This window comes from Musca autumnalis, unplaced genomic scaffold (assembly GCF_047663935.1).
Source record: "Musca autumnalis isolate F117 unplaced genomic scaffold, ASM4766393v1 scaffold_3, whole genome shotgun sequence".
Taxonomy (NCBI): domain Eukaryota; kingdom Metazoa; phylum Arthropoda; class Insecta; order Diptera; family Muscidae; genus Musca; species Musca autumnalis.
Window position 1 is genome coordinate 145,788,572 of NW_027411866.1, and position 23,064 is coordinate 145,811,635.

The following is a 23,064-nucleotide window of genomic DNA, read 5'->3' on the forward strand; positions in this document are numbered from 1 at the left end:
GATGAAAGATTAAAAGTTTTTAAGGGCTGTGGCAATGAATTATAAACCCGAGCAACACGTACATGAAAAGATCGTTCTAGAGAAGATGATAGCATTGGGATACGAATTTGACGATTTCGCGAAGACCTCATGAAATTAAACATTTTGAGAAAGTGAAGTGGAGTCTGCTTCTTAAAACATTTATAAAAAAGGAGGTACATCCGTAGCTTTATAAAATCATGAAACTTGCAACCTAAGAAATCAACAACGAATGAAGTAACGCGCTGCCAACATCTGATTGAATAAACGTACCTTATTACTCTGTTAAAAGCTACTCTTAGTTTTTTAAGAATGTAACCAAAAGTTCCTGAAAAAACTTCAATACAGTACATAACTAACGGCATAATCCATTTAGGCAACTTATTCCCGGTCCACACTAGAGCGATTTCTTTACGTGCGCGCTCGACTTGAAAGTAGTTTTTGAATGTGACCTCTAAAATTTTGGGGCAGTTTGTGGTCGAATTCTGCTACCGTCCACCACGACATTCAATTCTCCTCCAAACGTCCATGTTGTGAACGGAGTGGCTGTAGATTTTGTGGCAGAAATCTTAATTTTCCTCGCGTGGAACAGGTTAAATAGCAGTTCAGTCTTTCACAGATGTCATCAGGGAAGGTACCTTGCGCCAGAATCGTGCAATCATCCGCATACGTTACTATTCCGATACCGTCTGTGGGGGTGGAATACAGGAGAGGTAGAGGTTAAACAATTCCGCAGACATAACCCCACCTTGGAACTCCCTGTTTCACTCTATGGGGTTTGGACTTCTTGTTCCTGAATTCCACGTACGACTGGCGCCCACACATATAGTTGACTATCCAACGTTTTAAGCTTGGCCGGAGGGTTGTCTGATCAATGTCCTCAAACAGCCAAAGGCTTTTGATAAGTCAAGCGCCACCATCACTGGTCTATCACACGGCGGTCTCTGGTTGTATTCTTGTTTTCATTTGTTGAAACATGTCAAAAATAACTTTTCTTATGTTGTCAATCCCTCTCTCTTTCGCACACATTAAGAAAACAAGAAACCATTTGGCGAAAATTTTGACAGTTTACATTACAAAAAAAGTTGCTTTGTTGTAGCAATTTGCCGATGTTTCTACCTACGTAATTGTACCATGAACAAAACTAAAAAAAAATTTCGTCAGATTCCTGAGGATGGTTTTTCCGTAGAAAAAAATTCCTCAGGACCCTGAGGATGGTTTTTTCTACAGAAAAAAATTCCTCATGTCCCTGAGAATGTTTTTTCTTTAGAAAACTTTCCTCGGGCTCTGAGGATGGTTTTTTGTATAGAAAAGATTTCCTCACGTCACGGAAGATGGTTTTTTTATAGAAAAAATTTTCCTCGGGTCCTTGAGGATGGTTTTTTCTATAGAAAATTTTTTCTCAAGTCCCTGTGGATGGTTTTTTCTATGGAAAAATTTCCTCCAGTCCCTGAAAATGGTTTTTTTTATAGAAAAAATGTGCTCATATTGCTGAAGATGGCTTTTTCTCTAGAAAGAATGACCTCATGTTCCTGAGGATTGTTTTTTTTATAGAAAACAAGTACTGTAATATGCTGTTTATATTATAGCTTTTTGCAGGGTTAATACCCCGGTTACACTATTGAAGGTTAACCCACTGGGTTTAATAGATCCAGTGGGTTAATCTTTGCTGGTTACACTTAGCTTTTCGAGGATATAAACTGTCAGCTGATGTTTGTTTACGTATACATACAAAATAACTAATAAAGTCGTGTTTAACACTTTTACAATTTCTCGCATGAGATATCGTCCCCTCTTTGCTCATATTGGTATATTTTACACACAGGGATACATTTTTGTATCAAGGTATCAAGCGTACTTTTTGTTAAAAAAGTGTCTAATGTAAAAAAATAAATAATTTTATGATTTTCAAATAACTTTAGATTTATTAACTCCATAAAATCTCATGCGACCAATCGTAAACGTGAAAAACACGACAAGCTCTGTTGCAAAAACAGTTGCAACTTTTGGTACTTTTTGAGTAGAGTTGGATTTTTTTGCACAAATACCGAATACAACACTGTATTTTTGGTGGATTTATGCCGGATTTAAAATAAACCCAGTCGTGAGAGGATTTAATTTTTGTATGGCAAATCTGGTCAGATTTGACCAGATTAAGCAATAAATCCTCATAAAGTGGGTTAACCCGGCAAAAAACTGTAGTGTAACCGCACTATAACCTTCTTTATGAAGATTTGCTTGAAATAGCTTTGTTCCTTTACTTTTTTAATGGTAATGCTAAGTTTACATTTACGAAATCCACTTGATTTCAGCTGTCAATTCCATAGCTCAAACGTCAAATGAAATCTCATCTGATATTCATTGGATTTCATTTGACGTTTAACCTATGGATTTGACAGTTCAAATCGAGTGGATTTCGTAAATGTAAACTTAGCATATGAGTGGTAAAAGAGAAAAGTGTCCAAATTGCTCTCTCATGAACATTTTTACCAGAAAGGTAATGAAACGCAAAAATGGTAGATCTGGCAGCAATGTCAAAAAGAAACATAAAAAATCAATTTTCGTCTTTTATTTCACAGTTTTTAATTTAGTTTTGTCAGCGTTCGATTTTTTCTTCTATTTTTCGTCCATTTTCTTCTTCATTGTGAAATAATCGTTAAACAAAAGTCGAAAAATCCATTCTGCCATTTTTTCGGGGTTAAGGAAAGCGTTAAAAATGGCAACAAATGGTAAAAATGGTGACCTCGGGTTAGTAAAGGAACACAGCTAATATAAGCAATGGAATTGACATTTACAACCCAGTCGGTTTGTTAAATCCGGTTATATATAAACGGGGTATTAGAATCTTCTAATTTTTAAATTTTTTTGTATAGCATGGATGAAAAATTTTTATCGTAATAAAAATGTGTAGATTCTTGCAGATTCCGGAACAGGCATTTCGAAAAAGTACAGAAACAAAGCATAACAAACGACTAGCTGTTTGAGTTTCTCTAAAGCCATGCGTTGAAACTTTCATTGCTTTTCGGCGAGAGCGAAGATGAAGGAGCTCCTTCACCTCCGCGCTTTCCCAAAAGCTGTGAACGTTTCACAATGTGGCTTTAGAGTTTGTGCCCTTATTTGTCGACAAACGAACCGCCAATGACACGATTGTGTTCAAACTAAATCGTTGTAGCGACCAATGTGGCAACTATAGCAGCACTTCGAATGTAAAATGTCAAACATTTGGACGGTTTATTTACAAATACACGTGTGAGAGAGGTATTTTGGATCTTTATTCTAAATAAGTCGCATAAAAATGAAGGTAAAAATGATAAGCCGAAATCCGGACGAGTATGTCCGTGAAACGAAACATGAACACCACAAATGTAAGTCCACAAGCCTACCTAAAAGCAACAAAATTAGGCATACGTCGGGATTACGAGCGCACACCCGATCTCGGGAAGTATGGAAGTAGGACTTCCCAGAGATGGTATATATATTTTTGTGTTAAGGACGACGAGACCTACCTGTGGTAAAAATGTCAAAAAAATCGAGTGTGCGCTCGTATTCCCGTCTTGATCCCTAAATTACTCATATTTATACCTTCATTTATAGTACCACGTAATTACGATCCTGCTTTGCATCCAATGGAATCGGCCCGTGAATATGTGCGAGCCTTGAACGCAACCAAGTTGGAAAGGGTATTTGCCAAGCCATTTGTTGGCAACTTAAGCGGTCATCGTGATGGTGTTTCATGCTTTGGTAAACATCCTAAGAGATTGTCAACCTTAACTAGTGGTGCCTATGACGGTGAGGTGCGAGTCTGGGATTTGGCCAATCGGGAAAGTATACGTAGTTTTGTGGCTCATGAAGGTTTTGTGCGTGGCATCTGTTATGATGTATCCGGTGAACGTTTCTTCACTGTGGGTGATGATAAAAACATTAAGGTCTGGAATTCAAATGCACCCGATGTGGGTGAAGATGAAGAACCGATAAACACAATACTCAGTCGAACCATGATTACGGGTATTACCCATCATCGTAAAGAGCCGAAATTTGCTACTTGTGGTGAATACTGTTCCATTTGGGATGAGAGTAGAAATGATCCATTGAAAAATCTAAAATGGGGTGTTGATACGTTACATGATGTGGCCTTTAATCCTGTTGAGACTTCGGTATTGGCCTGTTGTGGTAGTGATCGCTCGATTATTTTCTATGATCAACGTGAAGCTAATCCCCTGAGGAAGATGGTAATGACTATGAAGAGTAATAAATTGGCATGGAATCCCATGGAGGCATTCAATTTTACAGTGGCCAATGAAGATTGCAAGTAAGTGAAAAGTGTGAGGAGTTATCCTAATAAGTAATTTTTAAACGGGATTTTGTCCATTACAGCTTATACACATTTGATACTCGTCAATTAAGAAATCCCCTGAAAATCCATTTCGATCACGTTTCGGCAGTCACCGATGTTGATTACTCCCCCACTGGCAAGGAATTTGTCTCCGGCAGTTATGATAAAACCGTACGCATCTACAATGTCCATCAAAGTCATTCTCGGGATATTTATCACACAAAACGTATGCAACATATTGTCTGTGTTGCATGGTCCTTGGATAATCGTTACGTCTTTACGGGATCCGATGAAATGAACATACGTATGTGGAAAGCTAAGGCATCGGAAAAATTGGGTGTTATACGACCACGTGAACGTGTTGCCTTTAATTATCAAGAAGCACTTAAGGAGAAATATGCTGCCCATCCACAAATTAAACGTATCGCTAGACATCGTCAAGTACCGCGTCATGTATTGAATTCACAGAAGAAAATGCGTGCCGTCAAGGATAAGGAGTTGCGTAAGGAGGCTAATGTTCGTAATCATTCGAAACCTGGTACGGTGCCATTTGTTGCCGAAAAGAAGAAGGCTGTATTAAAGGAAGAAGTTTAGGGAATAAGAAGTGGGGTGGGCGTTTTTTGTTTTTACATAAAGCGAGAGTTAGATTAAGTATGTTCTTTTAGAATTAATTATTGAAATAAATTAAAATTGATACCAAACATTGTTGTGGAATTGTTCGAAGTGATTGTGTTTCCGAGGTGGGCCTAGATAATTTTTGCTCATATCTCTAAAGACTTCCAGCCTCAAAGTTCCAGACTTTAAATAATTTATTGATAATAAGTATTTTTTTTTTAATATTGAATCGTGTTTCATTTATTTTTTAATATTTTACTTTGTATGAACTAAAAGCAAAAAATGGGTCATCAAGTAAAATTCAAGAAAAAACTATAAGCTAAAAAATAAATTTATAATAATTCATTTTTAAACAATACGAATCTTACCTCAATAAATCGAAGCATTTCGTTTATTGGCGATTAAAGAACAATTACCAATATAATTAAAACATAAAAAAATAGTGACCCATAAGTATATGAGATTGCAATGAGGAGACATCTACTCTAAAAACTATATTAATTTTAATACGAAATTCCCATACATAACATATGTACATTGGCTTAATCTAATAATTACAAAGTAACATATACCAACTACAAATTAAATTTTAAACTGCGTATCAACACCATATCAGATATTGATAGTGTAACACAACGACGGTGTAATGTTAACATATAGGCATCCTGAAGTACCTGTGTCAAAAACATTTCGGTTGCCTCTTGTATGGCCTCTAATGCGGTGGATGTGTAATGGGTAACATCTCGACTCACTTCGGTTGTTATTTCTCGAACCAATCTGGCAAATGGTGCACGGGGTATTTGCAATTCTAAACATAAATAAACAAGGCACACTAATTAGATTCTTCAACAACTGACAGCTTACACTTTATGACCAACTTACTTGTATCCTTTTGTAATTTGATCATTTTTCTTAAATCGGCCAAATTCCTTTGACGATAGGATTTTTGTTTACGTTTTGCCGCCCCTCGGAGTACACTTTGTGTCCTATTTGTCGGCTGGTTTTGTGTATCTCTTAGTGTTAAGTCACCTCGATCTTTCGCTTGTTGGCTTGTTGAGGGTGGCACTTGATAAGGATTAATTATATGTGAAGAAAATCTTCCTGGGGAACTAACACTTTCGTCATCACTTGCATCTCCTAAAGTTCCACGAACAATGCTCCGTGTTGCTACACTTCTTCGTTCCATTGGCATTCGCGATGGCATTATATTTTATTTATGTATTTTTTTATTACAAATTGTTGTTTATTTTTCGTCGTTTTTTGATTTTTGAAAAGTCAAGCGCGTCCCTTTATTTTGAATATGTCAAACTCACAATTTGACAGAATAAATTACAAATAAGAAAATGCCAGTGTTGTAATGTTTCTAACTACAGGGTAGTTCAGAGATGACTGCTGAAACTAGTGAAGTGTGGTACACACTTACAAAATGTATACTTTGTTGTTAATCTTTACAAAATATAAATGAATTAAAAAACATTGGCGCCAATACATGAAAGAAAAACTATATCCCCAACATACCAAAAAAGCTTGAGAATTATATTATAATAAGCTTACCAACATAAGCCTTAAGCTTATAAAAGACTTGAGAAATCAGTTGTTAAAAGCTTATGTCATAATTGTAGAAAAATCGAAACGGAACCCTTGTTTATAAGCTTATGTCAAGTTTACACTTGCGCTCCAAAATCCACTGAATTTCACGAAATCCTGAAATACACCCCGGTGTTTACACTTATTTTTTGTTGATTTCAAACATATCACAATGATCAAGGTAGATGCATATGCGCAGCTGATCGAAAATTAATTTTCAAAACAAGTTGTTGTAAATTGAATTAATCATCAACAATATACGACAATATAGAACTTTACAACTTTATTTGGAAAATTATAGTAAAATTATCTATATATCGTATTAATTGTGTATAGTACAAACAAATGAAAAAATAATAAAAAAAATGATTTTATCGTTGAGACTTCGTTATAATAAATTTGATAGATAAAAGTTGTGCTCAGAACCTGCACAATATTAGTACTTGCAGTAGTTTTCCCGTTTAGTGCTAAAAATGTGTTCCCGTACTCCGAAATCTAGCAAGACCTGCACTTCTCTTTAAACTAAAATAGCGCCGAATAACACCCTCTTCTCCTGTTTTCTGCCATACAATTTTGGCCTAGAAGAAACTAGCAGCAAGCATGTTCATTGACATCTAATATGATAGCTGATACGTTGATTTTGACATTTATGCTGGAGTTTTTGCAATTTCCGTCATTTTTCCGTTCCCTTATTTTTTTTAAGAAATTTGTATGGGGAAGCAATTTTTGACAATTCGCTCTTTTTTCTAACATTACGATTAAAAAAGTACGGGAACACAATGAAAAATAGCATTGTAACAAAGTAATTTAATATTTTTTCACATTGTTTACAAATTTTGATATTAAAAATTTTTGTTGCAGCAATTGACCATCTACCTTGTTTATTGTGATACGTGAAAGGTGTTGCATCTTTTGGTACTTTTTTAGGCAAAAACAGGGTTGTATATCATATGTACTGTGATTTCGATGTTGATTTCGCTGAAATCACGAAATGAGATGATTTCATTTTTGTATGCGAAATCATGATAAATTTTGCTTGATTCCGCGCGAAATCACGAAACGCCTTCGAAATCACGAAACGACTCCAAATGTAAACTAATGTCTGGTTTACATTCGGCATCGTTTCGTGATTTCGAAGGCGTTTCGTGATTTCGCGCGGAATCATGCAAAATTTATCATGATTTCCCATACAAAAATGAAATCATCTCATTTCGTGATTTCAGCGAAATCAACATCGAAATCACAGTACACATGATATACAACCCTGTGTTTGCCTAAAAAAGTACCTAAAGTTGCAACACTTTTCACGTATCGCAATAAACAAGGTAGATGGTCAATTGCTGCAACAAAAAATTTTAGTATCAAAATTTGTAAACAATGTGAATAAAATATTAAATTACTTTTCTTAAATGCTATTTTTCATTGTGTTTCCGTACTTTTTTAATGGTAATGTTAGAAAAAAGCGAATTGTCAAAAATTTATTAAAAATTCCGGGAACGGAAAAATGACGGAAATTGCAAAAACTCCAGCATAAATGTCAAAATCAACGTATCAGCAATCATACCATGATCATGCTTGCTGCTAGTTTCTACTAGGCCAAAATTGTATGGCAGAAATCTGGAGAAGAACACAACTGTTATCGATCAAAATTTATTATGATGCTTCAACGATAAAATCATTTTTTATTTTTCCATTTGTTGGAACCATACACAATTAATACGATATATAGATAATTTTACGATAATTTTCGAAATAAAGTTGTAAAGTTATATATTGTCGTATATTTTTGATGACTAATACAATTTACAATAACTTGTTTTGAAAATTAATGTTCGATCAGCTGCGCATATGCATCTACCTTGATCATTGTGATATGTTTGAAATCAACAAAAAATAAGTGTAAACACCGGGGTGTATTTCAGGATTTCGTGAAATCCAGTGGATTTTGGAGCGCAAGTGTAAACTTGGCATAAGCATTACCCTTGTAATTGTAGAACAAGCTTATGCAATTAATATTATCTTACTAGGCGTTTACACTAGACAGTTTGTCTTCAAATACAACTATGATTTACTAACACATACATACATTTGTCGTTTGGCTACCAGCTGTCCATCATACTTTCACAGACAGCCGGGTTAACAAAATTTTGACATTTTTTGTAAAAATGTGTGAGATAATAATTTATATGTCCTGAAAACAAAAGAATATATACAAAAACAAAATATATGAACGAAAAACTAAAAGGAATCGATGATTTTCATTCATAATTTTACAACTGTTTTTGCAGTTGTCTGGACGCCTACGTTACAAAGGCAAGTTTTGGGATTTTGACAACCAATACATGTACTCAACTGTCCTGTCATTTGTAAACGCAGGGTTAAGCTTAAGGCCTGCGTACATAGGCTGCCTTTCCTGCTTACCTTGCTTACTTCTGATAAAAGAATAAAAAAGAAAAGGGCAACCCAGTTCGAAATTTCCTCGGCCATCTTTATTCTTTTGTTTTTATTATGTCAAAAAATGAAGCAGGAAAGCAAGGCAATCAGGCAGAGCCTTAAGGCCTGCGTACATAAGCTACTTTGCCTGATTGCCTTGCTTACCTGCTTCATTTCTGACGTAATAAAAATAATAGAATAAAGACGAAATTTCGAACTGGGTTGCCATCAGTTGGAAATTATGTCGACCTTCTTTGTTCTTTTATTTTTTTATTGAAGCAGCAAAGCAAGGCAATCAGGCAAAGCAGCTTATGTACGCAGGCCTTTAAAGTCCAATTTACATATGCATATTAAATGATTTCGTTTTACGAAATCCTAGAATCAAATGAAGTGTATTTACATCTGTTTTTTTGCGTCATTTGCTTACGCACACAATCGCACATACACAATAACACAAACACACGCACAGAATATACTTATTCAGAAAAATAGGAATTTCACAACACAAATGTGTATCAAATAACTTAAATTAATTCCAAAAACAAAAAAACATAATTTTTGCAAGTTTTTCAACCATTTATTTTCACTTTTGTCATCGTTTGAGTATTTTTGTTTTTCTACAACACACACAAACAAACAAAGACATCATAAAACAGTTGCATTTTTTGGTAGTTTATGACGAAAAAGAAGGGTTGCGTATAAAAGTATGGTGTTTTCGTGCGTTGTTTAGAATAAATGACGTAGCTATCGTCATTTATTTTTGTATGGTAAATGACGCAAAATGTTGCCTGTTTTAGCAAATAAATGACGAAACAGCTCTAAATGACGAAAAAGTTGCTAATGTAAATTGGACATAACCCTTGTACATGGTACAATAATACAGGTAGCATTATCAAGCCAGCTGGTGGCAACATCATGTGTCCATTGCATTGAATTGATGTCAAATTTTGACATCTTAAGGGCTGTTTACACCATCTATCAATGTCATATGAGCTGCCATTTCTTTCACCCATTCGACATTCTCTATGTTTGTCAAAATTGACGTCATCCATACAACTTTCAATTTGTGCGTTCATACCTACAAGTGTTATTTTCGTATGACATAACCTATAAATATAAAAACAGCTGTTTTTGTCATTGTTTACATTTATTGTTGAGTTGCAAATTTGCGCAAATTTTAATTTTGGTTGAAGGAAAATGAATATCTAGCATGTTTGTTGTGGTAGAATAGGTTTTTGTGGTTATAGAGGCATTTATGTTTTTGCCACAAAGCAATTTCCAAGACTGATTCTTTCGACCAATCGATCTGAAAATTACATTATAAACATCCTTTGTTTACTTTTCTAAATATTTAAATATACATAACTTTCCATTTTATTTTTTAAAAGATTTTGTTTTTCTTTTTTTTTAGAATGCCAGAAAACAGCTGATAAATTTATGTTTACATACAAGAATGCCGTATCAAATAGAGCGCTCCCTAAATGAAAAATTTACATATGAGTTGCCAAATCATTTTGATAGATGAAAATTTTCATAGTGGTCACACCATGTGTACAACATTCGCAGGTAGAAAATTTGACATCTCATACGACATTGATAGATGGTGTAAACAACCCTTTATGCTCTGTTCCTTTACGTGCCTGAGGTTACCATTTTTAACGATTTTCATATAAATTTTGTGTACGGGAACGCAAAATGTGTAAAAGTGCTTAAAATTGTAAAAACTTTTTAGTTCTGGAACAAAGCATATATGATAGCAGTTTACCACTTTTACCATTATCTGCCACTGTTACCATTTTTAAAAGTAAATGAACAGACCATTATGTTACCAACAATTGCCGATGCGGCTACCTGTGTATTTGTACCACGCCCTTGTAATAGTAAAACAAGCTTACATATATTTTTTAATAAAATTTTATAAATTCAGTTCATATTTTGAGATTTAGTTATAAATTAACAAAGTGTGTAGTGTATTTTATCATTGTTATTTTTTAATTTAAATTAAGTTGATTAGTGATTTAAGTTTTCAATCTATGATATAGTTAAAATAATTATTGCTCTGTTCCTTTACGTACCTGAGGTTACCATTTCTTACCATTTTTAACCTGCAAAGCGTTCCTTTACTTTAAAAAGCACGCAATTTATATGGAAGCAGTTCACCACTTTTACCATTTTTTGTCACTGTTACCATTTTTAAAAGTAAAGGAACAGACCATATATTTACAGTTACATTTTTTGGTTTTATAATTGTTTCGCATCTTTATAACCGTCTTGAATGAATGTGTCGTTGGAGTTGCGGCATCTATGAAAAATAGAAATTTAGTGATAATTTTTTCAGTTAATTTTGTAAATTGAACTTACTTTATATAGCCGTTCTTGTGCAATAGTTGTGCGCCTTGCACTCTGTATGCACGGTTTCGATTCTCAGGTCGGGCAAAAACATCATACTCTCCAACGGTGGCAAAATATCCCTCAGCGTAACGTAGACGACATTTCTTGATCAACCATGAAAAACTTGTATACAAGTGGTGTCGTAAAACACTCCGTTCGGATTCAGCGATAACAAGTTGGTCCCCTATAATTAAGTCAATATGAAGCGGCGTGCACTGATTGATATCAGATAAATCTACCGTGTCTATTAGAGGATGTGTATGGGAACATATGTATGAATGTCAATTATATAATTATTCAAATTTTCATCACTTTCACTTTGTTCGCATTCACTTTTACTTTCATCACAACCGCTATTTATGTCACCAATCCTGAAAACTTCTTCGGATTCGTAATTTGTTTGGTTTTTAAGAATTCAACCGAACTTCTACATTGATTTTTTTGTCTTTCAACACTTTTTATATTTTTTGGCATTGCAATTATATTTTAGCACAACACGGATATTTATTTGTTAACACAACGCGGATATACGTTTAATTACATAAAAACTAAAAAATCACAAAAAAGTTTCTACAAAAACTAATTTATCAAGAAATGTCAATTAACAAAATTATTTTCAGGCAGACTTAAGAAAAGTTTGTGCATGTAATAGTTTTTCAAGCATTGTTAAAAATTGATTGTGAATTTTCTATTTTTATAACTTATAGTTTTATAAGTTATAGTATAAGTTATATAAGTTTAGTTTAATTTCCGTTAATTTAAAAATTTGAATTGTAACGTAACGTTTTATTACGCAGTTATTTTATTTAAGCAACAACAACTACCATGTAGAACTCTCTTCATCATTCTAGTCGTTACATTACCTTTTGTTAATGTTCTTTTGTTTGTTTTGCCAAAATCATGTAATTATCGTTTAGTTTGTTACTTCTTTTCTTGCATTTATTTGTTGTTGTAATTACGTCATTGTCTGGTTGTTCGCTTAGTGCGAATGTGCGTCTGTGTGTTCGTTGTACATATTCGAGGAGTTGCCAGACATTTTCTAGAGGACTCTCGAACAGGGAGACTTTGGGATATAAATACAGGGGAACTGGCAATGACGAGTGAGTTGTGTTTTAAGCGTTGAACTGAACAGATCGGTTAAAGAATAGCTGCGTGCTAACTAGAGACTTGCTGTGTGCTTAGCTATAACAGTCGGTTCTGAATAAGTGTAATAAAGTAAATAAGGCATTGTAGAAACGTAATCTAAAACGAACCCTGTTTTATCTGGTACAAATCGTATCGGGGAATAAAACAACGTCTACACGGAGATTAGTTAAACCTAATTCTGTAACAATATTATTCTCAAGTCCTATTGCTTTTTATTTTTATTTGGTATGTTGGGTCGAAAGCAGTGAACAAGTTTTAAATGTAACACAAAAAGTAAATAATAGATTAATAAATGGCGGAATCGCAATATTTGTAGTTTTTTTTCGACTAAAATCAAACAAATATTGAGCAAGTGAGCACTAAAGGCCTGGGCCTTTAATGTAGAAACACGATGAAATACGCCGCTTTTCACGCTCAGTTTCATGTAAAGGACTAAAGGCCAAGTACTACCTAATTCAAATGCTCTCTAATTCATTTGAATTAGGTAGTACTTGGTCTTTAGTCTATTACTTGAAACTGAGCGTGAAAAAGCGGCGTATTTCATTGTGTTTCTACCTTAAAAGGCCTGGGTATATAAGCAGCCTCGCCTGCTTATCTTGCTTGCCTGCTTCATTTCTGACATAATAAAAATAAAAGAATAAAAAAGAAAAGGGCAACCTAGTTTGAAATTTGCTCGGTCTTCTTTATTCTTTTGTTTTTATTATGTAAGAAATGAAACAGGTAAGCAAGACCAGGGGGTCAATTCTGTTTCTATGAAAATGTGAAATGAAAACTTTTATAAAGGAAATAACTGTCAAATGAAAAAAATTATAAAGGAAATATTTTTCATTTGAATTTTTCATAGAACAAGAATCCAGGGCCAGACCTTAATATTGTATGAAAATGACAAATTAAGTCAGTGATATGAAAAATTAAGTCAAATATTGGATGTGTTTTCAGCTTAAAATGGCGTTTGCATCAGAACTTTTTGCCGGGTTAACCTTCTTTATAAAGATTTATTTGACGTTTCTTCTTCTTTATTGCGTATTTGATTTTTTCGATTTGACGTTTACGCTATGGAATTGATATACGAAGCCCAAATCGACTAGGTTAATCCGGTTAAGTGCAAACGGGGTATAAAAGTCGCTTTATTGGTCAGTAGTCATTGTCAAAATTGAGTTTTTAGGTGAGAGCGGGGACGAACGAGTACGGATGGGCTCTTTCCCCTCCGCTCTCTCCAAAAAACTCAATTTTCTTTACCGCAAATTTTTCACGTGTGACTACTGACTTGTGACATGCTATTGAATGAAACCATTTTTGTCATAATATATTGGCATCACCAAAACATTCTTTGAATTGACAATTTTCATTTTCATTGAATTGTCAACACTGGTTTAATATTGGAAGACGGAAGTGGGGGCAGATTTGGGGAAGCTTTAATAAATTCAAAACATTAGCACGAGAATTTGAACAGTTGTTGTCGGAACCGCAAGAGAGATTGTTTCATTTACTCGTCGTTTGTGCGTAACGGTACGGTTGTGTGTTTTGTTTTTCTTATTTATTTTGCATTATACGGGGATAACTAATTTTTTTATGCAATTTGTTGTGTTTTTTATTTGCAAAGGCCAATAGCGTGTGAGATAAAAAATGTATGACAATTGATTTAAGTGAATTAAACAGTAGAGCTTTTTTAATTTGTGCAAAAAAAAAATCGAGGCAAAATGAAAATCAATTAGAATTTAATTGAAGGACCAAAAACAATGGTGCCCCATTATGAAAAGATAGAAACTCGTGTTGGGCCACTTGATAAAATAAATTGTATTTTACAGTGAACTTGAACTTGTCTTTTTAACTCTTTACATTGCTCCATCTCGTCGCCCCAAAAACTTTGTTTGCTCTCAGTTATGAGAATATAATAGAGCAGTATAGTAACAATAACAAACTTGAAAGTGTTGAAATTGTTTTTGTAAATAAGAAACTCGTTGCTCTTTCTTTATCTCCAAAACTCATCCCCCCTTTGGTCTTTTTCTCGCCTTTTTCATTTTTGTCCCCCACTCCCTACTCCTACAGATTAATAGTACAACTGTGGCAGCAACAACAACGACAACAACATGGATGTACTAAGTGATATATTGGCGCCATACAGTGATGACATTGCCAAATTTGCAGGTTCCGTTACATGTCTGCAATTTTTATCCGGTGTTTTTCTACTCAACGATATTCGTCAGAAACGCAGCAGTGATGCATATCCACCAGATCCATTTCTAGGAGGTATTGTTTTGTAAGTATAGAAAATTGAGTTGCAATTTTTTATTATTTTTTATTACATTGATTTTTGTGGCTCTTCGATCTAATTTCGTAATATTTCCTATTGAAATTTGCCAAACTCATATCGAAATATACATATGTCTGTATGTACACAAAACAGAATAAAACCTTAGCCTAATAGTAAGTTTACATTTACGAAATCCACTCGATTTCAACTGTCAATTCCATTGCTTAAAGGTAGAAACACAATAAAATACGTCGCTTTTCACGGACAGTTTCATGTAAAAGACTAAAGACCAAGTACTACCTAATTCAAATGAATTAGGCAGCATTTGAATTAGGTAGTACTTGACCTTTAATCTTTTACATGAAACTGAGCGTGAAAAAAGCGGCATATTTCATTCTGTTCACACCTTAATGCCCTAAACACATCCAACGTTTGAGTAAAATTTTGTGTCATTTCTGGTAGATGAATAAAAGACAAAGTGCTGCCAAGTTTTAATTTTTCTTTATTCTTCTACCAGAAATCAAACAAAACTTTACGCAAACGTTGGATGTGTTTAGGGCTTAAACGTCAAATGAAATCCAATGAATTTCAGATGAGTTTTTATTTTATGTATATGCAAAGGAATTGACAGTTGAAATCGAGTGGATTTCGTAAATGTGAACCACCCACTAAATATTAAGTTATAAGGTTTTTAGTTTAGTTTAAGGCTTAATTTGTACAATAGGGGTATAACAAAGTTTCCGCACCGACTGCGATTACTATAGCCCTTTTGACATTTTTTCTATTTAAAAATTTAAAGTTGCTTTGTCCCAATTTACATTAGGCGAGTTTACTTGCGGCAATTGTCAGTTTGATGGAGAGAGAGGTGAGGCATATGGTAACCCTTTGCCTCTCAACACCCTCTCTCACCAACAAACTGACAATTGCCGCAAGTAAACTCGCCTAATGTAAATTGGGACTTTGTTTGAACAAATATTTACAGAAAACAAATACAGTCGGACCTCGATTATCCGTGATGGTCGGGACCGGAGGCATTACGGATAATCGATTTTCCCGGATAATGGAGGCAATGCTTTTTTGTAGTTTTTGAACATATTTTTAATTAAAAAAAATGACATAATATTGTACAATAATATGAAAATCTGAAATTTTTTTTTAAATTTGTTACGGCAATCCACCAAATTTTAGAAGGATAAATAAATATCATCATCATCATATCTGAATTGACTTTGTCCCATGGTTTTTGTGATACCATAAATAAATATAAATATATACATAAATATAAACATATAATTCGCGAGTTTATAAAGAAAGAAAAAATTTCAGTAAATGCTCTGAAATATCGCGATTTGATAACCAATTGGTCCAGAATGGTTGGACATTGATTTTAAATTAAATTAAAACTAGTAATAAGTTAATACGAAAAGCGTATACGTATGTCATTATAACAAATAAAATAATAATTGAACTTCAATGCATTTGGTGCGGAAACTTTTTTCGCAATAGAGAAAAAATTACACCGTATTTCACAGTAGTTTTTCATGCTCTGTACGGCTATGCGGTGGTATTTTTGATATTTGCGAAAATTGCAAAAAAGTTATAACCCTATTGTACAAGTCCAGTAACTTCTTGTAAACGACTAAGGCCATGTTTATATTATAGCCTTTTGCAGGGTTAACCTTCTTAGTGAGGATTTATTTGAAATATAAGCAATGGAATTGACAATTGCAAACCAGTCGGTTTGCTAAATCCGGTTATATATAAACATACTATAACTTATTTTTCATTGTATTGCAGAGTAAACGAACACACATAGGGTCTGTTCCTTTCCTTTTGAAAATAGTAAAACCGGCAAAAGTAGTAAAAGTTGTAGATTACTCCCATCAATCCCACGGCAGCGGGTTCTTTCGTACCGGATTGACCCGAAACCATAGGTTTGGTGCTGCCAACCCAACATCAAACCTATGCTTCTACGTAGGTTTTTATGCTGCTACAACAACAACAACTACTCCCATATGAATTGCATGGTGTGTGAAGTAAAGGAACGCCTTTCGAGTAAAAAGTGGTAAAATTTGAACATTCTTACACGTAAAGGAACAGAGCTATAGTGGGCTTCAATGCAATTTTCGGGATTTAATATTTAAAATCAATTTTTAAATATGATTGTACCCTTCGATTTTTTCAAAAAAATTATATGTTAAACTACGTTTAATTACAAAAATTTTAAGCTCTAAATCGTAATGGGATGCGAATAAATACTATTTTTTCTGAATTTTTTAAAATTTGTCAATTTAATTTTTCCTTTATACCTTTGTCTAAAATGTATTATTTTATTAAAAAAATTAAAAGTTTCATTTATAAATATTTGTTTTGATTTTATATTTATGAATTTATCTCAAACATCTTAAAAACTGCGTCATTTTTCGATTTTGAAAATGCATCAGCGAAAATTCCATTAAAGCCCACTGTGCATTTTTTTTCTATTTTTTATGATAAATATATAACATATAATGATAAATATGTACTCTTAGCTTCAAAAATACAGGAAATACAAATTTCGGACAAAGGTATAAAGGAAAAATTGTATCGACAAATTTTAAAAATTCAGAAAAAATAGTATTTATTCGCATCCCATTACGATTTAGAGCTTAAAATTTTTGTAATTGAACGTAGTTTAACATATAATTTTTTTTGAAAAAATCGAAGGGTACAATCATATTTAAAAATTGATTTTAAATATTAAATCCCGAAAATTGCATTGAAGCCCACTGTACATTTCTCTTTTAAGTATTTCCTTCGATAGCTGATGAAAAAACAAACAATTCAAAAAAAAGATGGTCCCATTTGGACCAATATTAAAGAAGTTATGAGTATTTATTTGGACATAGTTCTTTAAAAATGTGATAATTTCAATAGGCGATATCTCTGTACCGTTGGTCAAAAAAAAATTTTAAAAAATACTAAAATGTTCTGTTGGCTAGGAGCATTAATTGAACCAAAAACAATTGAAATCAAAAATTACTTTTCTCCGAACTGTCCGATTTCACTTGGAATTCCCCATATATATATATATATATATATATATATATATATATATATATATATTTTTTTTTTTTATATATTTTATATATATTTTCACCATAATTATTTCAAAAACTCTTGGTATCGATCGTACAACATCTCCTTGATGTACTAGTGTCGACAAAACCCACAAAAAATATTTGTTTGTATCCGAAAATAACGAAATTCTGGGTAAAACTAGAAAAAACTATTTTGAGCTATATCATAAGAACAAGAGCTGACGGAGAAAAACCGAGACCGAATTTGAAAATAACTCGCCGATTTCAGTTAGAAACGAAAAAAAAATCGGTTGAAACAAAATTCGTGTTGAACAGTGTTATCAGACAGATAATGGTCAAAATAGAAATGTATGCGTTAGGCTTAAAACAGGTATTTTCAGCTTGAAATGAAGTTAAACTATATCGAAATCAGAATACAGAATACAAAATAGTAGTTTTTTTATGTCTAAAATAAAATTTAAGATAAATTACACATTTTTTTATTAAAAATGAATTCTCTTATATAAAATAATATGTTTTCTTCAATAAAAGGCTTTTAGGAAATGATTTAAATATTAAATTTTGTATTTTTGTGACTACTCGGTAATCCGGACAATTCGATAATCCAGACATCGGCAAAACACATGGTGGTGGAACAATGTTTTTTTTTTGTTTTTGTTTTTTTTACCCCTTCAAAAAGTTTTTGTCAACTTTTGTATCACAGTGTAATCAAATGCATTCTCCATTTTTTAAAACCAAACTGGTGCTCTGGAATGTATCCCTATCTTCAACATCATTTCGCATCTTCACTAAAATGTTAAATAAATATTGTACATATATAAAATACATTGTTGTTTGAAATAATTGCTATGTTCAAGAACCTGCCAGAAACTACTACTTTTTACTACGATAACATATTTTCCTTTATGTTATCGGGAAAAATAGTAAAAATTAGTAGATTCTTGTAGTACTGGAACAAACCAAATTTTATACAAAGAATGCTATGTTACAATAATTATATGTATATATACTAGGGTTATGACTTTTTTACAACCTCATATCCCTGTATCATGGCGTGATGAGTTTTGCCATAAGATTACATAAAATCTTAGTTATAAGGTGATTCGGTGAAAAAACCTCATGCACAAAATGATTTTAAAATTTGAATTTATCAAAATTATGAACAATTTTTTGAAGTCAATGAAAACAGATATATAATTGAAAATAAACTTTAGAGTCACATGAGATAATTAAAATGACATAAAATTTATTTCTCACTATTTTTCTTCAATTCTGAGAATCGTAAAAATGTCGTAAACGCTTTTATTCAAAAATATAATTTTTTAACAAAAAACAAAAAATTTAAAATTTTTTCAAAGTGACTTTTTCGCGACTTTTTTTAATATTTGAATGAAATAAACGTTATTATAGTTATTAGTAGGCTTATATTTATTCATTCGTGCAACAAAAAATAATTTTTTGAAAAAAAAATTTTTTTCATTTCATATATTTTTTCAAAAAATTATTTTTTTAAAATCGATTTGTGCGTGAACTTTTTTTATATTTCAATGGAATAAACGATAGCATAGTTTTTACTATGCAAAAGTTCATTCATCCCTGCTACAGGAAATCATTTTTGAGGAAAAATGTCAAAAAGTCATAACCCTAATATATACATGTACATTGAAAATACAGTATAATCACGATACAATAATTACAATAATTATATACATGTACATTGAAAATACAGTATAATTACGATAATCCGGACACCATGTGTTTTGCCGATGTCCGGATTATCGTGATTATACTGTATTTTCAATATTCAATTCATATTTAGCTCAATGATATGGGAACTACTGTTTATCGCCGAGTCCGAACGGCGTGTCTTAAGACACCACTTGTGGAGAAGTTTTTCAAGGCTGAAATACTCAGGAAATGTCGCCAACATTACTGAGGGGTATTTTGCCACCGTTGAAAAATGTTTGATGTTGCCTGGCCGGGGAATCGAACCCCCGACCTTATACGTGCAAGGCGGGCGTGCATACCATTGCACCACGGTGGCACCTATTTTGAAGGTGTTCTGATGCATAAATTCGGTTTCGTGGGAGTCCACGGAAGACGAAAACACCATTTGTTTCTTTGAGTCACTTCGTTTTTTTGATTTTTAGTCCGGTCAAAATAGACATGCGTATAAGGGGGAAATAGCAAAAATTCCCACAAAGCTGAATATTGGTGGAGAGCTAGGGTTGGCCATTAGAAGCAACGTCCTAAAAGTCCCCATCGATCCCATGTGTGCAAAACAAGTTATTCGGGGTCAAAGGTCATTTTTGGAGGCATTATTCAGTTTTTTTAATTTTTCTCAAAAACAGTAGTACTTAGCAAAAGCCCGCGAAAGTAAAAGTTGTAGATTCAATAATTGTCTACAAGATTGGTCTTCATGATTCTTAAAAAAGACTGATCATTTTCGAGATATCTCGATCTAAAGGTCAAATAAAAAATTGGCCGCGTAAGTACATTATGAGGCGAACCGCTTAAAGTAACGGCACTATGTGTTAGATACTTCCGTAAGCTTTCAAACGATACCCACTTTTCAGTAATCGGTTCAGTAGAACCGGGTCTAACCCGGTTTTTAAATTTGGCCTTTCGGGTCTAATAACCGGCGAACCGGATCCGCAACCGTTGAAAATTATACATTTCCGTAATCAGCGCAACAAACCCTACCTTTGGACAAAACTTGAAAAAAATCGGAGAGTTTTCGTTTGGGTCGTTCCCGTTGGGCATTCGATTATACATGTGGGTTAAATGGGCTATTTTTGCATAAAATGAATCTAACATTGAATAACTCTACTAAACACACTCCGATTTTGTTGGAATTTTTTTTAGAAGATAGCTATAATTTCGCTCTTCAAGAAAATATATATATTTTTGGGGGACAGACCCGATTACTGCGCTTATTTTAGCCGGTTCGTCTGAATATGTGCATATTTCCCTTATAAGTGCGTAAAAATCAGGTGTTTTTTAGAACAGCTATATCTCAAGAATGGTTCCTTCTAAGAAAAAAATTATAAGGGTCAAAATTGTAGATAATTTTTCTGTCTACAATATTTACTGTAGTCACTTTTTGATTAGAGCAACCGTTTTCAAAAAATAAATCCGAAAACCTAAAAACCCTTAAATTTTGACCTTTGACCCCGAATAATTTTTTTTGCACACATGGGATCGATGGGGACTTTTAGGACGTTGCTTCTAATGACAAACCCTAGCTCTCCACCAAAATTCAGCTTTGTGGGAATTTTTGCTATTTCAATGTCTATTTTGACCGGACTATTTATAACGAATACTGTAGAAAACAAGTGAGCCAAGGCTATAGTCGGGTCGGGGCCGACTATGTGATACCCTACACCACTACCCCTGTGCATAATCTTTTGACTAGTTAAATTCAAAATATTAAAATTGGGATAACTTAGCGCCTTTGCTCTGAATGTCTTCATTAAAGGACAATTTTGTTGAATCGCATTTAAGTGCATCGACAGTACAACCCAAATAAAAAATGGAAAAGTGGGATGTATGCCAACCATCAATAGGCTTCTTTCTCTGTTAGACCCCCATCAACCCCCAAAATTTCGTGAGGATCCGATCAAAATTTCGTAGTGTGGTTGCACAAAAATGGAAAAAGGGATTCATTACCGACTATTGCGATATCTCTGTTGTTTGACCACCTATGACAACCTACTTCACATCGTTGTAAAGGTGATATTTTCTACTTTCCTTGCCAGGTTTTGCTTTCGATATACCTCCTACAGAAGGGAGATATTAACTTTGAAATAAAACGATGGTCTTTTTTCCAAATATTTTTTTTTGTCACATTCCGACCCCAGAATAATATCCGACCATTATCAAAAATCAAAAGGTTTTTTCCTCTGTGGGACCCCCAATAACACGCAAAATTTCGTGACGATCCAATTAAAATTGCGACCTGTAGCGTGATTTCAAAAAGTGGAAAAATGGGATGTATTACCGACTATTGCGATATCTCCGTTATTTGGTCAACTACGCCGAGCTAGTTTACATCATTGTAAAGGTGGGATCTTCTACTTTCATAGCCATACTTTGCTTTTATATATAATTAAAATCGCAAAAATGAAAATTTGGGTTTTATTTGCGACTATTGTGATATCTTCGTTGTTTGATCACCTACGAGAACTTACTTTACATCATTAGAAAGGTGATATTTTCTACTTTTATTGTCAGGTTTTGCTTTTGGTATACCCCGTATAGAAGCTGAGATATTCGCTTTGGAAAAAAACGTTGTCTTTTTATCCACATAAGTTTTTTGCCCATTCCGACCCCTAAATATTATCCGACCATCACCAAAATCAATAGGCTTCTTCCCCTCCGGGACACCCATCAACATCCAAAATTTCGTGACGATCCGATCAAAATTGCGACCTGTAGCGTGATTACAAGGTTTAGATGGACAGACGGACAGACGGACGGACGGACACACATAGCCAGATCGACTCAGCTCGTCGAGACATTAGTTTTGGTATATATAAGTATGGGTCTACGACCATTATTTCGATGCGTTACAAACTTTTTGGCCAAAACCAACTTATAATACCCTCCCCACATAGTGGTGTAGGGTATAAAAACTGAGTTTCTTGGATTTTCAACATTTAACGGACATAACTTATTTTTTCTACAACGGATTTCTACAGCGTAATTTTTTAAAGGGGAGAATAATGTCTTTCGAACAAACCATCGATTTTTAAAATCGGTTAACAAATGGCTAGGTTATATTGGTTTAAGTGTGGCAAAAACGCATTAAAAAACAGGAAAATACCTTTCCTCGTGCTCCCGGCTGCGTAGAAGATACCAAACAGTGATATTATATACTTTTAGCAAGAAGTTTTCCAAAATGCCAAAAACCAGTGAAATCGGTTGCAAATAGATGAGTTATGCGATTTTCTGTGTTTTAACTTTTTGGTTTTTTGTATACTTTCCTTTACAAAAGATTGGTACCTTAGTGCGTATGATTATAACTTGAATTTTTCTACTTAATAATTACGCACAAGCTACCAATCTTTTATAAAGGATGTATATTTTCCTTTATAAAAGGTTGGTAGGAAAAGGAAAATAATACTTGTAGTGTATTTATTTCAGCTAAAGTCCATATTTTGTTGCTTCAATATTTGAAGAAACAAAATGTTTAACAGTGGGCAATG

At 33.6% G+C, this 23,064-nt stretch overlaps 3 protein-coding genes across 5 annotated transcripts in view; 2 read left to right on the forward strand and 1 right to left on the reverse strand.

Annotated features, from left to right (window-relative positions):
- The first annotated feature begins 3,212 nt into the window (after positions 1-3,212).
- On the forward strand, positions 3,213-5,052 carry LOC141400207 (DDB1- and CUL4-associated factor 13). Its single transcript, XM_073979672.1, has 3 exons — positions 3,213-3,383; positions 3,613-4,327; positions 4,393-5,052. Exons 1-3 carry the CDS (start codon positions 3,314-3,316, stop codon positions 4,943-4,945), a joined length of 1,338 nt encoding a protein of 445 aa, XP_073835773.1. The 5' UTR covers positions 3,213-3,313; the 3' UTR covers positions 4,946-5,052.
- Positions 5,053-5,396: 344 nt separating this feature from the next.
- On the reverse strand, positions 5,397-6,356 carry LOC141400208 (uncharacterized). The gene is made up of 2 exons (XM_073979673.1): positions 5,849-6,356; positions 5,397-5,774 (listed from the first exon to the last, which is right to left on the reverse strand). The coding sequence occupies exons 1-2, from the start codon at positions 6,168-6,170 to the stop codon at positions 5,542-5,544; spliced, it is 555 nt and encodes a 184-aa protein (XP_073835774.1). The 5' UTR covers positions 6,171-6,356; the 3' UTR covers positions 5,397-5,541.
- Positions 6,357-13,855: 7,499 nt separating this feature from the next.
- Positions 13,856-23,064, forward strand: part of LOC141397865 (sugar transporter SWEET1) — a 42,328-nt gene continuing 33,119 nt past the window's right edge. The window contains exons 1-3 of one of the 3 annotated variants that reach the window (XM_073974685.1): positions 13,976-14,032; positions 14,127-14,151; positions 14,573-14,783. In XM_073974685.1, coding sequence (XP_073830786.1) covers positions 14,614-14,783 — 170 coding nt within the window. In that variant the 5' untranslated portion in view covers positions 13,976-14,032; positions 14,127-14,151; positions 14,573-14,613. Of the gene's footprint in view, positions 14,152-14,572; positions 14,784-23,064 lie in introns of all 3 variants that reach the window. The other 2 variants (XM_073974682.1, XM_073974683.1) reach the window with 2 other exon arrangements.

What these genes read in the sequence shown, in the direction of transcription:
- LOC141400208 (XM_073979673.1), bottom strand. Translation starts at nt 6,170, where the DNA reads ATGCCATCGCGAATGCCAATGGAACGAAGAAGTGTAGCAACACGGAGC. An exon ending in CAAATTACAAAAGGATACAA is followed by an intron (nt 5,775 to 5,848) that starts GTAAGTTGGTCA and finishes ATTTATGTTTAG; the next exon opens with AATTGCAAATACCCCGTGCA.
- LOC141400207 (XM_073979672.1), top strand. Translation starts at nt 3,314, where the DNA reads ATGAAGGTAAAAATGATAAGCCGAAATCCGGACGAGTATGTCCGTGAA. An exon ending in GAAACATGAACACCACAAAT is followed by an intron (nt 3,384 to 3,612) that starts GTAAGTCCACAA and finishes CTTCATTTATAG; the next exon opens with TACCACGTAATTACGATCCT. An exon ending in GTGGCCAATGAAGATTGCAA is followed by an intron (nt 4,328 to 4,392) that starts GTAAGTGAAAAG and finishes TGTCCATTACAG; the next exon opens with CTTATACACATTTGATACTC.